Raw genomic sequence first — 18,728 nt, forward strand, 5'->3', positions numbered from 1 at the left:
GGCTATGCTTTGCTGGAGCAGCTGTGAAGAAAGACCCAACGTCCAAAGTAAGAGAAACCCAAGTAAGATGGTAGGCACTGAGAGAGGGGAACAGAGGGCAGACAGACTGAAACTACAGTCACGGACAACTAGCCAATCTGATCACATGGACCACAGTCTTGTCTAACTCAGTGAAGCTGAGCCATGCCATGTGGGGCCACCCAAGATGGCTGGGTCGTGGTGGGAGGTCTGACAGAATGTGGTCCACTGGAGAAGGGAATGGCAAACCTCTTCAGTATTCTTGCCTTGAGAACCCCACGAACAATATGAAAAGGCAAACAGATAGGACACTGAATGAGGAATTCCCCAGGTCGGTAGGTGCCCAGTATGCTACTGGAGATGAGTGGAGAAATAACTCCAGAAAGAATGAAGGGATGGAGCCAAAGCAAAAACAACACCCAGTTGTGAATGGAACTGGTGATAGAAGTAGGGTTCGATGCTGTAAAGAGCAATATCGCATGGGAACCTGGAATGTTAGGTCCATGAATCAAGGCAAATTGGAAGTGGTCAAATAGGAGATGACAAGAGTGAACATCAACATTCTAGGAATCAGTGAACTAAGATGGACTGGAATGGGTAAATTTAACTCAGATGACCATTATATCTACTATTGTAGGCAGGAATCCCTTAGAAGAAATGGAGTAGCCATCATAGTCAACAAGAGTCCAAAATGCAGTACCTGGATGCAATCTCAAAAATGACAGAATGATCTCTGTTCATTTCCAAGGCAAACCATTCAATATCACAGTAATTCAAGTCTATGGCCCGACCAGTAATGCTAAAGAAGCTGAAGTTGAACAGTTCTATGAAGACCTACAAGACCTTCTAGAACTAATACCCAAAAAAGATGTCCTTTTCATTATAGGGGACTGGAATGCAAAAGTAGGAAGTCAAGAAACACCTGGAGTAACAGGCAAATTTGGCCTTGGAGCACGAAATGAAGCAGGGCAAAGGCTAATAGAGTTTTGTCAAGAGAACGCACTGGTCATAGCAAACACCCTCTTCCAGCAACACAAGAGAAGACTCTACACATGGACATCACCAGATGATCAACACCAAAATCAGATTAATTATATTCTTTGCAGTCAAATATGGAGAAGCTCTATACAGTCAGCAAAAACAAGACTGGGAGCTGACTGTGGCTCAGATCATGAACTCCTTATTGCCAAATTCAGACTGAAATTGAAGAAAAGTGGAGAAAACCACTAGACCATTCAGGTATGACCTAAATCAAATCCCTCATGACTATACAGTGGAAGTAAGAAATAGATTTAAGGGACTAGATCTGATAGAGTGCCTGATGAACTATGGATGGAGGTATGTGACATTGTACAGGAGACAGGAATAAGATCATCCCCAAGAAAAAGAAATGCAAAAAAAAAAATTGGGTGAGGGACCCAAATATACATTTTGCCAAAGAAGACATACATACAAAGGCCCATGAAAAGGTTCTCAATGTCACTAATTAGCAGAGAAATGCAATTCCAAACCACAAAGAAACATCACCTCACATCTGTTACACTGGCTATTATCAAAAAGAAAGAAATAAAAAATGTTGGCAAGGAGGCAGAGAAAAGGGAACACTTGCACACTGTTGTGGTAATCTAAATTGATACAGCACTATGGAAAACAGTATGGAAATTCCTAAAAAATTAAAAATGGACTACCAGCATTTTCCAATAACTGACAAGGTCGAAGAAGTGAAGCGAAAGAAGCAGACCTTCCACAAGTCCACCTACTTCAGGCGTGGACTTCGACCAGCTGCTGGACAAGTCCTACAAGCCGCTGATGCAATTGTAAAGCGCCTGGCAGCAACCATGGCTGAATTGGACCTGCGGAGGAAGCAGCATTCCATGGCTGAATTGCCTGCGCAAGGCCAGAATGAGGCACTGCCCACAGAGAAGCTCAAGGTTGTGATGACACACCTGTGGGACACGATCATCCTGTCCAAGATGGCAGGCGGCTACAATGGCAAGACACTCACCCAGGTGGAAATCAAGCCTGGGATGACTGGACACTGTGCAGGCAGGTTCTGAATTACCTACCAGCCTGTGAAGCATGAGCTGCTCAGGTATCAGGGGCACCCACTTCTCCAGCTACAACCTCTTCAAGAAGCCTGCTTGGCCAATAAATGCACAGACTTCTCTAAAAAATAAATAACTGTTAAAAATAACAATAGGACTACTTTCCGTTCCGTTCTGTTCGGTCGCTCAGTCGTGTCCGACTCTTTGCGACCCCCTGGACTGTAACCTACCAGGCTTCTCCGTCCACGGGATTCTCCAGGCAAGAATACTGGAGTGGGTTACCATTTCCTTCTCCAGGGGATCTTCCCGACCCAAGGATCGAACCCGGGTCTCCCGCATTGGAGGCAGACGCTTAAACCTCTGAGCCACCAGGGAAGCCCCAGGACTACTTTATGATCCAGCAATTCCACTTCTGGGTATATATCCAAAGGAAAAAAAATCATTATCTCGAAAAGATATCTGCACCCATGTGTTCATTGCAGTATTATTTATAATAGCCAAGACAAGAAAATGCCTAAGTGCCCATCCACATGAATGGATAAAGATGTTTTGAGATGTTTATATATATAGGCTTCCCTGGTGGCTCAGTGGTAAAGAATCCGCATGCAATGCAGGAGACGCAGGAGAGGGGTTCAATCACCAGGTCAGGAAAATCCCCTGGAGGAGGGCATGGTAATCCACTCCAGTATTCTTGTCTGGAGAATCCCATGGAGAGAGGAGCCTGGCGGGCTACAGTCCATAGGGTCACAAAGAGCCGGACATGACTGAGGCAACTGTGAACAAACACACACACACACACACACATATGAATATTATTCAGCCATTAAAAAAATAAAATCTTGCCATTTGCAACAATGTGGATTAGGGCATTGTGCTAAATGAAATAAGTCAGATAGAAGAAAAAATACTGTATGACCTCACTAATACATATAATCTAGTAAAACTGATCTCATAGAAACAGGGAACAGATTGATGGTTGCCAGAAGCAGGGAGTTGCAGAGGTGGAAGGGCGCCTGGGTGAAGGTGGTCAAAAGTAGATACTTTCAGTTATAAGATAAATTGAAGTTCTGGGGATGTAATGTAAAGCATGGTGACTATAGTTAAAAATACTGTATTGTATATTTGAAAACTTCTAAGAGAATAGATCTTAAAAGTTCTCATCACAAGAAAAAAAACTAACTACATGAGGTGGTGGATTTAATTAAACTTATTGTAATCATTTCACGATATAGACACATATCAAATCTTATGTTTTAGACCTTAAACGTATACAGCACTATATGTCAATTATATCTCAATAAAGCTAGAAGAAAAAAATTAAAATAAACCAGTCCTAGGTGCTGCTAGAGGAGTTTCCAACTTCAAACAGCATGTTACACATCATTAGTTAGCCCACTGCCCTTATCTTGGCCAAGAGTCAGTATCAGTCAGTGTTCCAGCCTAGCTGTAAAATAATTCTATCCTTTGCAGCTACAAAGATGGTAGCCTAGAGAAAATGCTGCTTAAGCCAAGTTTTGACGAATAGACATTATGTTCTTTGTGAATTTAGTAGTGCCTGACATTTACTTGATAGTCAATAAATATTAAATACTTGTTAGTTGCTATATGAAGAAAGAAAAATAATTTCTGACTAAATTCTATAGTAGTTTAAATTTTCTTTCTTTAGCATTTGTATTACCTGTAAAAAATTTTGCCTTCATGTAAGATTATAATGTCTTACTATTTGGGGAATGAGCTCAATTTAGATCTGAGAAGCAAGATTTATTCTTATAATAACCAAAGCTATCTTATTTTAGGTCTTTCGATGGCTCAATGGTAAGGAATCCACCTGCGATGCAGGAGCCACAGGAGACATGGGTTCTATTCTTGGGTGAGGAAGATTACCCGGAGGATAAAATGGCAACCCACTCCAATATTCTTGCCTGGAAAATCCCATGGACAGAGGAGCTTGGCAGGTTACACTTCATGGGGTTCCAAAGAGTTGGATACGACTGAAGCAGCTGAGCAAACACAAACATTAAGTGCTTTAAATTTGTTATTTTACTGAATTTCGACACTCACTCTACGTGGTATCTATGTCATCTCTGACTTGTTGATGAGGAATAGATGCAAAGAGGCTACATATATCATCTAAAGTCAAAGAGCTACTGAAAAGGAGAAGTAAGAGCCAAAGCAAGATCAGCCTAACTCCAGAGCCAGGGCTCAACAACTATAGCAGATTCCATCATGCTCAAGTCATATCCATGCTTGCCCATAGCATTCCACTGCAAGGACCCATGATTTTCCACCTGAACAGGGCAGACCACGGGTACTGGGGATTTAATGTCCCACAGAACAGTGTGCAGCCAGGGATGAGAATGAAAGATAGATAGATGCCCCTGCTCACTTACCCCTTGAGTAGGACAATTCTGAAATCTGTTCCAGAGGTCCCTAGCAAGACTTGCGTCCCTACCACCCTACTGATACTTCCTGGGATCACCTCCACAATAAATCACTTGGATTTAAATCCTTCCCTGAGAGTCTACTTATGGTGCAACCCAGCCTAATACCACATGCCCTTGCCTTCCCTCCCAGCATTAGTTCACAAGTAACCTGAAAGGTCACCCAGCTGCATCTCCCAAACATTGCAGTTTTCTACAACATCACTGACAACCATCAGATCCTGCTTACAGAATTCCAGAAAAAAAGAGCTGAATATCAGCACAACAATCTATTTTACTTATTTCTTACTTGAATTGAGAAAAGCCACTCTTTTGTGTAACTGAAAACTTTGCATTGTCCCTCAGTCCTCTAGAGCTAAAGCAAAGTATTTCCTCTTCTACTTGCCAGCCTTTTGCATATCTGAAGACAGCTTTCCAGTCCTCCGGAGTCTTCCTCACTCTGTTTTTTTTCAATGTTTACTTATGTAAAGGACCTGATGAAGAGATAATCAAAACTCTGGAAACACCTTTTAAGAGTTACCTGACATAGTCCCCTTTCCTGAAGCAAGGCTAGATCTAAGTCATTGAAGACAGATGGTAAAACTATGTAAATCTGTGCTCAATATAAATTTGAACACTTTTTTTTCCTGGAAACCACCCAGAATTATGCCCCCCTTCCCCCCACCCACAGCTCTATTTCCTAATTATAAAGTAGAAAAAGAAGGCTAATTGGAATTCATCTATGGCATAGCAATTTGCAGTACAATATTAAAATTCATTTTTATGGGATTTTCAATTTTAGGGTTTGGCAATGATGAAAAGCACCCAGATCCTCGGAAAAAAGGAACATGATTGCTGTCTAATTCTGTGATCTTTCTAAGAGTAGAAAGTATGTCTTTTTCCTTTGAAAAAACTGTCCAAATTTGAAGAACTCAAAATTAACATGAAACTACTTCTTTCATAAGTGCTGGCATTATCAGCTTTCAAAGAAATGAACTACTCTCCATCATTATGTACAAATTTACATCATTATGTAAATGTCATCTTTCCATCTCTAAGCCTTTTACAATGAATTCATCTTTTATTCATCTTGTGGGTGTGCACTGGGCATTTGTGCCATGTCCAAGATAGTCATTTTGGAGAAGGTCATCTTAAGAATTTTGTTTTCCTGTCTTTCTATTAAGGTCTTAGAAAATTGTTGGACTAACACAACTAACAGCAAAGTGTCCTTACTGTTAACTTTTCCAAGTATGTGTCCCTTGGACTTATTATAACATCTCTCTTCTATTTAAAAATAAACCATTGGGTTTTGAGTAAGCTCAACCCTTAGCAACCCTTGGGAACAGTGTACCAAATCTGCCCATTCTCTCTGGAAGATCATGCCTCCTTTGCCCATCATTGTACATCAGGTGACTTCTTAATCTTCCTTATTCACCTGTTCTTACTAGTTGATCTTTTATGAATCATTTACACCTTAGACATGTTAAAAGAAAAAAGAAATCTCTTTACCATGATGTGAATTGAAAGGTTTTCTCCACTGTCAAAAGCATTTTAAAAATCAACCCAAAGATATGTGAGATATCTGGAAGCAGGAGTGCACTTTCTTTGCCCTTAAAATCACCTATGATTAGTCAGTTACCTACACAGAAGGCAGGTCCTGTTTTGAAACCTCTAGGAACACTGGAAACCTCTAAGGTGTTCACAAAACCAGTGCTGGGTTGACTGCATTAGGATGAGAGGAGTGTTTACAAAATCCAAATGCCTGAGATGCATCACTGGAGATTCTGAATCTCTAGGTATTCAGAAGGAATCAAGGGAGGGAGGGAAGAAGAAAGTTAACAAATAATTGTGATAAACACCAGGTCCAAGTTTTTGTAATGATATATGTTCCAAGCTCATGAGATTTCCTCCTCTGAAGCCTGCTCTGAAAGTTCATCTGCCTACATATGGCTGTGTAGAATGCCAGAAGTCTACTCAATGTTAACAAGCATGCTTATTTGGGCGGCAGGGGAGATAAAGCAACGAGGGGTATGATAATCATCCTGCTTGATAGAAAGTAAAGTACAGTGTTTCCTCAAGTCAGTTATCATTACAAGTCCAGTGGTTTCATATTTAAAAACCTAGAATTCATAAAATTAACATGTGTTTAATTAAGGCCTTGACCATAGTTTTTAATCTTCATTCTTTCCCAAATAGACATTTGTTGAGGTTTCTCTGGAGCCTCATATCAGATGGATTACAGTGCTTTTGTTATAGTATTTCCCAGACACTCTTGGAAAATGGAGCAATATTTTAGAGGTTTGTCAAAAATTTTCAATGGGGATCAAGAAAATTCTGTCATAAAAGAGCTGAGGCTTCAGGCCTGGTGGTCTTCATTTCTTTCTGATTCTCAGCTCATTCCAGACCTGCCTGACAGTCCCATCCAGGTATACATGGAAATATCCAACTAGAACTTTCCAAGTAGAGACCTGTCATGATTCAAGGCTTATTTGTATATTTGAAGCACATGCTACCTTGTCTCTGATTCTGCAGAGAATGTTCCCTTGCACTGATGATTAAAATGCCTTCATAGTCACAACTGTGGTCTATGGGTAAGTTCCATCATTACCTCCTCCTCCTCCTCGCCCACCTCTTCCCTTGGTGCTTTCCTCTTCATGCTTCCCTTTTTCTCTTCGCCCACTTGTGACTCCACTGTGCCTTATTGCCCTGATGTTCCCACAGCCTAATGCTGTCTCCTTGTTCTTCATAGATCTTTCATCCCCCACATCCGCAAACATATCTCACAGCTCCATTAAACTCATTTTTTCCTCTTGGCCTTTCAAATTCTCCAAAAGGAAGCACTCTCGCAGCTGGGCGTCTGGCTGTTCCCTAGTCTCCAGTTTTCTCACACAGGAGTCTGTTGTAACAATTTTGTTCTGTGTAATTTAGTAGTACTGCATTTTCTTAGGGAAAAAAGCTCAAAACTCCATTATTCTATCCTATTTCCTTTCTTTTTCTCCCACTTCTTTCATTAAATCATAATGCATTTTAGAGTTTCTTTCCTTTTTCTAGTGTTACAAACACAGAGCAAAAGAAAAAATGCAGTGAGTTTTTTCCCTCACTCCAAAAAGAACCTGGAGCTGATAGCATGAGAGATTCACTCCAATTTAAGCTCTATTGAAAGTACAGTATAGGCTTTGGTGTTCTATAAATAACAACCACATTTCCCAAAGCTGTCCATGGTTTATACAGAGGACCCCAATTAAACTCAAAACAGCTGAAGGAATAAACCTATCAAAGAAAATGCATTTATAGTGTATCAGGAAGGTTAGACTACAGAATAAAGTCAAATTCTAATTTCCTTAAAGTCATTGAGCTTCCATGTTTTGGTGAGATCAAATCCTAAATAATAAACACATCTGATTTTACACACTCCTACAAACAGGCTTTATATTTTACAGGTTCTTGGTAGCAATTTTTTTTTTTTTGGATAAGATCACATTTAGGGCAATCAAATGAAAATAAAATCTCTTCTCTCTAACCCTGGAAGTATGAATCCACCCTTTCTACAACTTCTTCTTTGATAACTAATACATGGATCTCAACTCCATATGTAAACCTTTGGTTCTATATTTCAAAATATTATGTTAGGACCCAGGTCAAACATTGTGTGCTAAAATTCAACCCCAAATCCTCTGGTATGTCTAGGTTAGGGTGTGAGGAAGAGTGTGAGAGATGATACTGATGAACACACAGTGACATTTGACTTCCATGAGCAGGTCTGTATCCTGATTTACTGAGAGTGGGTGGGCACAAATAATGGAGAAGAAACATGGTGGCAGTGAGAGATTTATCTGTCAATGAAATCCAGCTAAAGCCAGCATTTGCCTTAGCAGGCTGAGGTATTTCTAGCTGATGAAATGTCTTGATTTGACATGTTGATTTCCAGATTAGAAACCAATCTTTGATAAAATTGTCCCTATCTCTAGTTCTGGTTTCCCTTGTGGCTGAGCTGGTAAAGAATCCACCTGCAATGCGGGACACCTGGGTTCGATCCCTGGGCTGGAAAGATCCCCTGGAGAAAAGAAAGGCAACCCACTCCAGTATTCTGGCCTGGAGAATTTCATGGACTATACAGTCCATGGGGTCACAAAGAGTTGGACACAACTGAGCGACTTTCACTTTCACTAGTTCTGGTATAAGGAGTTAAGAAATTATTTTGCCTTTCAGCAGGTATTGGATAAGAAAATTCTGCATTTTAATAAACACAAGTTCCCTGAGTGATGAATCATTCTTCGACTTTACTATTAAGCATTCAACAAGAACTTTCTTCTTCCCTTCTAATACAATCACTTATTGACAATGAAGAGCTGGAAATAGTAAAATCAAATTGTTTTCTTCCCTAAGTGTGTTAGCACCATGCTTCTATTTGCATGCCATCTTTTTAAACCAATACTATTCTTTCAAGGAAGGACAATGGATATCCTTCTACATCTGGTCTTGGGTTTAAGAGTAGATTTTCCAAAATGACCTCAGAGATGGGGATGCCAATCCTTCCTACCCATTATTATTTATGATCAGCATCCTGAAAAAATGTCCATTTTACCATTTAGTTCACACACATTTGGGGAGAAAGATGTCTTCTAATCCACTAGAACTGAAGGATCAAAAAAAAAAAATGGAAATGCAGTACCAAGTTGTATTTTGCAACTCGTGGTGCAAATTTCTTCTAAATATTCACCATAGCAGTTTCCCCAACATATTTAGTGGGCAAATAGACCCTCAGTGACACCTAGCCTTCTCTATTCATGCATATCATTTCATTCATTTGTTTGATCTAATTGTGCTTATTCCATTCACTTTGATCCTATTAGACTACTGAGTTTTTCCCTACATTTTATCTAGCTTCCAAACAATTAGCATTAATCCTTATTCATTCAATCACCTTACTAGGAACTGACATAATACCTCTGCCTTCAACTTGCTTTTGAAACATTCATTACCATTCTCACTGTTTAAAATTGTGAAATATTCCTGATATGCACACTTAGCCTGAGGTAGATGAATACAGTTCCATAAAATGAAACAATGGGGTGTGACAGTTCTTCAAAAAATAAAGTCCTTTGAAATTAGCTCTCCTATGAGCTTATTAACCCCTCATTCATATCTTCTGAATATTCTATATAAAACATAATACACTGCTAATATAATCTCTGGACTGTTTTATTCTTTAATGAAGAAAATCTAAAGGAGAAGAGAAATTATCCCACAAGGGTGATATTTGAGAGCATAGTTAATTCTTTAATTTCTTTCTGAGCACTGGCAATTTGTCTATATATGTGACATGTGGTTTTTAACTCATTCATTTATTCAGAATGTTATTATGCCCCAATCTGATCCAGGTACTGTGATAGGTACTGAGGTATACAGTTATTAAAGACAACCCTTCGCTCAAGTAGTATCTAAGCTGGTGCACAGAGAGACAAAGATATATATATATATATATATATATATATATATATATATATATATATATAAAAGATATATATATATATATAAAACCACATGTTGTTACAAGTTATGGACAAGCTAAGGAACAGGTACCAGTTTAGGAGTTGAGGAAAGGCCTCTTCAGGACTGGAAGGAGGAGGAACAGGACAGGTTAAAAATCAAGAATGGTATTCCAGGTAAGGGGAACAGCATATGCAAAGGCATAGACACCAGAGGATAAACTGAATGTGTGGGAGTGGCTACATTTTAGGAAGGGCTCCATCCACCTGGATGCTCAAGATTGCAATGGGTGTGCTTGCCTTGAGTTTCCCAAATAATATTTGTGACATGGACCAGTGTTAGAATAACGTGTAACAAAACAGTATATGCCTGCATATAAGGATCACTTTAAACTCCATGTACTTGAATACTCTCAAGTGGTACTTGTTTGTAGATGCATTTGATAGGAATAGACAAGAAGGTTATTTATCTGGTAAGCCAATTTCAAATTATCAGTATGGGTGGAAAAATATATATTCTTTGAGAAAATTATTTAGCTAAGACCATTCTTAGACCAGTAGTTCTCAAAGCTTAGCATTCATGAGACTCCCCTGGAAGTCTTGTTAAAACACAGACTGCCAAGCCCCATCTCCAGAGTTTTGATTCATCAGTTCTGGGTAGGGGTGAGAATTTGCATTTCTACCAAGATACTTACACTGCTGATCTGGGACCATACTTGGAGAAACTGGTCTACAGACTTCTTTGAAGTCATTGCAATCGATAGAACTGAAAATAGCAAGTCACATGGACTCTTACATGTTAACCATAAATCAGTTTAATGTTCTCAAAATAACAGATTGCACCCAAGATGTTTTCTAACTGAAGCCTAGAGACCTTAAATCTCATTCAACCCCCAGGCCCCCACTTCCCTAGTTTTGTCCTCTGGGCTTTGAGAAGCAACATGATTTAAATAATTTATTCCCATACTAAAAGCTTGTTTTTGACAAGTGCACTCTCTCCTGTACTCTGATGCTTTTTGAAATATTTTGTTACGTAAGGAACAAATTACTCCCAAATTTAAACGATGTCAACAGCTATTATCCTTGTGAAAGCTGCTCCTGAAAGTGTGCAGAGCAATCTTTAATCTTTTCTGTTTCTGGTGAATGGGAAATCAAGCAAAATAAATACCAGTCTGAAGGTCCAGATGCTTTAAATAATGAAATATTTTAAGGACACGTTTGTCTTAAAAAAAAAAAAAAAGAATCAGAAGCTTTCTTTGCTTCCCAAAACGTATACGGCATTTTGACTAAATGAACTTTTGCTAATATATCAACTGAGAACATTCACAGAAACCTTCAAGAGAACCAAGCCTCAAAGTAGCCTCGGGTTTTTCAAAATGACAAAATGGCTGTGGTTAAACAAGACATAAGCAATGAAGCTTCATTTTCACCCAGAAGAGCCTGTTCCCTACTTGCCTTGTTACGAAACTCTGCTGGCTGAGAAAGCCTCTGGTACAATGACTCCACAGTTATTTTAAGTATCTGCGTGGGAGGGATGGGGGATGGGATGGACACAAGGTTGATAAATTCCCTTACCTACCTCTGGAGGAGAGGAACTTTGGGCACAACGCTGTCTTATTTATATAGTGAAAAGTGGAATCCATTAGATTTGGCCTTGGTGTGGGGAGGGAAGGAAGAAGAAGAAAAAGAGAACATTAAATTTAAAATATTTCCATTTGTCCATAATTTTTGAAGCAAAAACCACACAGCAAGCAGTGGGACATTTAAAAAAATTTTTCATTTTAATGAATATATCACCGATCATTCATCTCTTTCCTGTTTCTGTGCTCTTGATAAATTGAGCTGAAATGTCTCTGCAGCTCTTATCATCTGTGCAATTGGGGCTGTCAGAGGTATGATCGAGAGCAACCTAAGTCAATCTGAGTTAGAAGCAACAGATTTCACTCTGGGCAACGTTTTCTTTTTACATAGAAACACTATATATACTATTTGTGGATCTCTTGATGAGGTGATTTCTCCTAGGAAATTTGCCCAAGCCAGAACTTCTGTGTGTCTAGCCACTTGTACAGAGTCCCCTCTTTGTGGCTTCCCACCTCCCTATCCCAGGTCATGAGTCCAGAGCACTGTTCTTCTTTCCCAAGCCTCTCCCAGAATCTCAGATTAGAGAGAGCAGGAATAAACAAAAACAAGTGAAAAGCCACCTTCTCAAATGTAGGGACCCTGACATTCAAATCATGTAATTTAAATGAAGCCTCATTAGTTTTAGATCCAAGCCATATACCTAAAGAATACCATAATATGGTAAATGCTATAATATTTAAAAAAAAAATTCTTGATAACAGAGAAGACATTTGTCAAATGCATAAGCATCAAGAATAAATGAAGCATAAGTGGATTAGTGTAAGTATCCATTCTATGGGGTTTTGAGAGAGTCTAACTCAAAAGAGTTATTTCTGTTTTTTAATATACTGCAAATTATCCATAACTAATGGCTTTGTAGAATAAATTATATTGCTATTAAACCATTAAACAACAATGATAACTACTTCCTTCATAAATTCTAAGGTGCAAATTTTTTATACATTTTTATATTTAAAAGATCAGGATGCATCTTACAGTCAACGATGTATCATATAGTGAATTTACTGACAATTTAAAAAATTTAGTTATTTTATTCAGCACATATAACAATATGGTTTATACTCAATGCTGTCTTTGATTTGGTGATATGCATAATTATCTACAACAGAAAGAGCTTTAGCATGAAACATTTCAACTAACAAATCGTAATTTGAGAGACTTACTAAGTACAGGGCATTAAGTTTAGGCAATGCGTAGGCAAAGATAAATAGAATGTATCCCTGATTTCAGAGTTAACAGCACATTAAGGTAGAATCACAGAAAAGCAACTAAAGAAATGCAAATTTTAGTGCTATGGGAACACAAAGAAAGAAGAAAGTCATCTTGATTAAAGGATCAGAGAAGGCCCACAGAGGAGGTGATTTTTGAGATGTCTTGAAAAATGAGAAAGTCTCATTATGCACATTCAGTCCAGTTCAGTTCAGCCGCTCAGTCGTGTCCGACTCTTTGCGACCCCATGAATCACAGCACGCCAGGCCTCCCTGTCCATCACCAACTCCCGGAGTTCACTCAAACTCATGTCCATCGAGTCGGTGATGCCATCCAGCCATCTCATTCTCAGTTGTCCCCGTCTCCTCCCGCCCCCAATCGCTCCCAGCATCAGAGTCTTTTCCAGTGAATAAACTCGTCGCATGAGGTGGCCAAAGTATTGCAGTTTCAGCTTTAGCATCAGTCCTTCCAATAACACCCAGGGTTGATCTCCTCTAGAATGGACAGGTTGGATCTCCTTGCAGTCCAAGGGACTCTCAAGAGTCTTCTCCAGCACCACAGTTCAAAAGCATCAATTCTTCCGCGATCAGCTTTCTTCACAGTCCAACTCTCATATCAATACATGACCACGGGAAAAACCATAGCCTTGACTAGATGGACCTTGGTTGGCAAAGTAATGTCTCTGCTTTCTAATATTCTATCTAGATTGGTCATAACTTTCCTTCCAAGGAGTAAGCGTCTTTTAATTTCATGGCTGCAATCAGCATCTGCAGTGATTTTGGAGCCCAAAAAAAATAAAGTCTGACACTGCTTCCACTGTTTCCCCATCTATTTCCCATGAAGTGATGGGACCAGATGCCATGATCTTTGTTTTCTGAATGTTGAGCTTCAAGCCAACCTTTTCACTCTCCTCTTTCACTTTCATCAAGAGGCTTTTGAGTTCCTCTTCACTTTCCGCCATAAGGGTGGTGTCATCTGCGTATCTGAGGTTATTGATATTTCTCCTGGCAATCTTGATTCCAGCTTGTGCTTCTTTCAGCCCAGCGTTCCTCATGATGTACTCTGCATATAAGTTAAATAAGCAGGGTGACAATATACAACCTTGACACACTCCTTTTCCTATTTGGAACCAGTCTGTTGTTAATAGCTGTGAAAAGAAGAGAAGCGAAAAGCAAAGGAGAAAAGGAAAGATAAAAGCGTCTGAATGCAGAGTTCCTCAGCGATCAAGAAAATTTACGCACATTCAGTTCAGTTCAGTTCAGTCGCTCAGTCGTGTCCGACTCTTTGCAACCCCATGAATCACAGCACGCCAGGCCTCCCTGTCCATCACCAACTCCCGGAGTTCATTCAAACTCACCTCCATCAAGTTGGTGATGCCATCCAGCCATCTCATTCTCTGTTGTCCCCTTCTCCTCCTGCCCCCAATCCCTCCCAGCATCAGAGTCTTTTCCAGTGGGTTAACTCGTCGCATGAGGTGGCCAAAGTATTGGAGTTTCAGCTTTAGCATCAGTCCTTCCAATGAACACCCAGGATTGATCTCCTTTAGATTAAGTAGATATAAATGTAGAAAGTTGAAGGAGTAGGATCTAACCTGAAGAAGAGAAGTCTGAAAATTGCTCAAGAACTATCAGAGTTGTGATATCACTGACTGAATAAGAAAACCAACTGGCAAGCCCAGTTTGAGCAGAGGGTGGGAAGAGTGAGGGTGGAGTAAAATACAGATTGGGTGGGGTATGTTAAGTTTGAGCTATTCATAGGACATTGTAGGATATTTGCCCATTTTTCAGTGCTCATCCCACACCAGAGAATATCCCCACTTTCTAAGTCTGGTTAGAAGGTAGAAACCCACTTCCTACTACAGCAGTTTAAAAAGCCAAATATTTGCTTTCTCGCTCCTCTTGCTGCTAGAGTACAGCTGAGACTAGATTTAGCTAAACAGACATGCCTGTCTTGTGGGTTGAATCTGGAATTAGTGATGCAAAAATGTAAAGATCCAAGGGATGGGATGGGGAGGGAGGTGGGAGGGGGGTTCAAGATGGGGAACATATGTACACCGGGGGCAGATTCATGTCAATGTATAGCAAAACCAATACAATAATGTAAAGTAATTAGCCTCCAATTAAAATAAATAAATTTTTTTAAACTCTAAAAAAAAAGAAGCAGCAGCAGCTACAGTCTCCAGCATTCAGCAGTGCTGTCTTTACCACTCTGGCTTTGCTGAGTGATTTTGGCCAGAGTCCCAGGTATGAAATCTTTCTACAATCTTGCCTGTTTTCTACCCTTGTTTTCCAGCTTTCCCAGGGATGCTGAGAGATAGCCAACATCTTTTCAATAGGTTGTTTTTCTGCTTAAATCTGTAAGAGTCAATTTCTCTGGTTTGCAAAGTAAGAACCCAGAGTGGTAAGACAGGAGAAGCCTGACAAAGACTTGGAAAAGTAGCACATAGCATAGGACAGTTGGCGTAGAGAACAAAACAGGGGAATTATTTGAATAGGACTGAAAAGTAAATTAAGAAAAAAAGTACAGATACAGATAGAGAAAAGAGGGAAGAAGGAAATGGCATTGTTATGGAAGGAGGACAGAGCAAGAACACAGAGCACGTGTAGAGACGGGAAGGAGGAAGCAGAGAACCATGGAAAGCACCTGTCCTGTGGGCCTATCGTGTGCCCAGTATCTTGCATAAGCTAACTCATTTAATTTCTACAAATATTAAGCATTGCTATCCTATCTACATACTCAGCAAAAACAAGACCGGGAGCTGACTGTGGCTCAGATCATGAACTCGTTATTGACAAATTCAGACTTAAATTGAAGAAAGTAGGGGAAACCACTAGACCATTCAGGTATGACCTAAATCAAATCCCATATGATTATACAGTGGAAGTGACAAATAGATTAAAGGGATTAGATTTGATAGAGTGCCTGAAGAACTATGGATGGAGGTTTGTGACGTTGTACAGGAGGCAGCAATCAAGAACATCCTCAAGAAGAAGAAATGCAAAAAGGAAAAATGGTTGTCTGAGGAGGTCTTAGAAATAGCTGAGAAAAGAAGAGAAGTGATAGGCAAAGGAGAAAAGGAAAGATTACCTGTCTCAATGCAGAGTTCCAAAGAATAGCAGGGAGAGATAAGAAAGACTTCTTAAGCGAACAGTGCAAAGAAACAGAGGAAAACAATAGAATGGAAAAGTCTAGAGATCTCTTCAAGAAAATCAGAGATACCAAGGGAACATTTCATGCAGAGATGGACACAATAAAGGGCAGAAGTGGTAGGGACCTAACAGAAGCAGAAGATATTAAAAGTAGGTGGCAACAATATAGAAAAGAACTATACAAAAAAGATCTTAATGACCCAGATAACCACGACGGTGTGATCACTCACCTAGAGCCACACATCCTAGAATGAGAAGTCAAGTGGGCCTTAAGAAGCATCAATACAAACAAAAGCTAGTGGAGGTGATGGAATTCCAGCACAGCTATTTCAAATCCTAAAAGATGATGCTGTGAATGTGCTGCACTCAATATGCCAGCAAATTTTGAAAACTCAGCAGTGGCCACAGGACAGGAAAATGTCAGTTTTCATTCCACTCTTAAAAAAAGGCAATGCCAAAGAATGCTCAAACTACTGCACAGTTGCACTCACCTCACACTCTAGTAAAGTAATGCTCAAAATTCTCCAAGCTGGGCTTCAAGAGTACGTGAACCATGAACTTCCAGATGTTCAAGCTGGATTTAGAAAAAGCAGAGGAACAAGAAGAGATCAAACTGCTAACATCCATTGGATCATAGAAAAAGCAAGAGAGTTCCAGAAAAACATCTATTTCTGCTTTATTGACTATGCCAAAGCCTTTGACTGTGTGGATCACAGCAAACTGAAAAATTCTTCAAGAGATAGGAATACCAGACAACTTAACCTGTCTCCTGAGAAATCTGTGTGCAGGTCAAGAAGCAACAGTTAGAACCAGACATGAACAATGGATTGATTCCAAACTGGGAAAGGAGTACGTCAAGGCTGTATATTTTCATCCTGCTTATTTAACTCATATACAGAGTACATCATGCGAAATGCTGGGCTGGATGAAGCACTAGCTGGAATCAAGATTGCCAGGAGAAATATCAATAACCTCAGATATGCAGATGACACCACCCTTATGGCAAAAAGCGAAGAGGAACTAAAGAGCCTTTTGATGAAAGTGAAAGAGGAGCATGAAAAAGCTGGCTTAAAACTCAACATTTAAAAACTAAGATCATGGCATCCAGTCCCATCACTTCATGGCAAAGAGATGGAGAAACAATGGAAACAGTGACACACTTTATTTCCTTGGGCTCCAAAATCACTGCAGATGGTGACTGTAGCCATGAAATTAAAAGACACTTGCTCCTTGGAAGAAGAACTATGACGAACCTAGACAGCATATTTTAAAGAGGAGACATTACTTTGCCAGCAAAGGTCCATCTAGTCAGAGCTATGGTTTTTCCAGTAGTCGTGTATAGATGTGAGAAAGTGAAAATGAAAATGAAAGTCACTCAGTCATGTCCGACTTGTCGTGACCCCATGGACTATATAGTCCATGGACTTCTCCAGGCTAGAATACTGAAGTGGGTACTGGTTCCCTTCTCCAAGGGATCTTCCCAACCCAGAGATTGAACCCAGGTCTCCCACATTGCAGGCGGATTCTTTACCAGCTGAGCCACCAGGGAAGCTCAAGAATACTGGAGTGGGTAGCCTATCCTTTCTCCAGGTTATCTTTCCAACCTAGGAATGGAACTTGGATCTCCTGCATTGCAGGTGGATTATTTACCAGCTGAGCCACCAGGGAAGCCCATGGATGTGAGAGTTGGACTATAGAGAAAGCTGAGCACCAAAGAATTGATGGTTTTGAACCATGGTATTGGAGAAGACTCTTGAGAGTCCCTTGGACTGCAAGGAGATCCAACCAGTCAATCCTAAAGGAAATCAGTCCTGAATATTCATTGGAAGGACCAATGCTGAAGCTGAAGCTCCAATACTTTGGCCACCTGATGCGAAGAACTGACTTCTTAGACAAGACCCTGATGCTGGGAAAGATTGGAGGCAGGAGGAGAAGGGGCAACAGAGGATGAGATGGTTGGATGGCATCACCAACTAAATGGACATGAGTTTGAGCAAGCTCCGGGAGTTGGTGATGGACAGGGAAGCCTGGCATGCTGCAGTCCATGGGGTCGCGAAGAGTCAGATGTGACTGAGGGACTGAACTGAACTGAACTTCACAGTTGAGAAAAATTAGATGGATAAATATTAATTAAATAACTTTCTGAAAGTTACATAAACAATAAATGATGGGACCAGGATTCAAAGCCAGATTTGTCCGGTTCCAATATCACCCTGCCTCCCTGCCAGGAGTTTTAGGAAAGGATTTTGACACAGAAGCCAAAGATAAGGCTCAGTGCAAGGGTTCTCAACTCTGGCTGCACAATGGTAACAGAAATGGAGATATGGAAACTGCTAATGCCTGGGTCCCACTCTCAGAGTTTTCAGTGTAATTGGTTTGAGGTGCAGCTGGGGGATTAGGACTTTTTAAAAAGTTTCCCAGGTAGTTCCAATGTGCAGCCAAGGTTGAGAACCACTGTGCTATGTCAGCAGAGGAGTAAAATGGTTTGAAGAATGAGAGGAAATTAGGCTACAGAGGCAGAAAGTGAAGTGAGGCATTGGGGAACAGTATAGCAAGGAGGAACATGTTTGAGTGACATGGGTTTCAAGTACCTTGAAAAGTAAATTGGAAGTGGACACAGAGAAAGTGAATGCAGACCATTCTTACAGTAATCACAATGGAGGTGAAGGGAGGTCGATAGCCACTCAGGAGTTCTGTAGATTGAGAAAATGCTTTGGAAGGATAAAAAAAATAAGAACATCTGTAAGCTGAAAGAAA

At 40.1% G+C, this 18,728-nt stretch overlaps 1 protein-coding gene across 1 annotated transcript; it reads left to right on the top strand.

The window, feature by feature from the left end:
• Window positions 1-1,697: 1,697 nt before the first annotated feature.
• On the top strand, window positions 1,698-2,075 carry LOC129535002 (small ribosomal subunit protein uS19-like). The gene has a single exon (XM_055393555.1). It carries the CDS (start codon window positions 1,698-1,700, stop codon window positions 2,073-2,075), a length of 378 nt encoding a protein of 125 aa, XP_055249530.1.
• Window positions 2,076-18,728: the final 16,653 nt, after the last annotated feature.

This window comes from Moschus berezovskii, chromosome X, assembly GCF_049115385.1.
Source record: "Moschus berezovskii isolate FMDL1 chromosome X, NW_MosBer_1.0, whole genome shotgun sequence".
Taxonomy (NCBI): domain Eukaryota; kingdom Metazoa; phylum Chordata; class Mammalia; order Artiodactyla; family Moschidae; genus Moschus; species Moschus berezovskii.

Bases quoted from the DNA above. Each gene is read 5' to 3' on its own strand.
- LOC129535002 (XM_055393555.1), top strand. From the start codon at position 1,698: ATGGACTACCAGCATTTTCCAATAACTGACAAGGTCGAAGAAGTGAAG.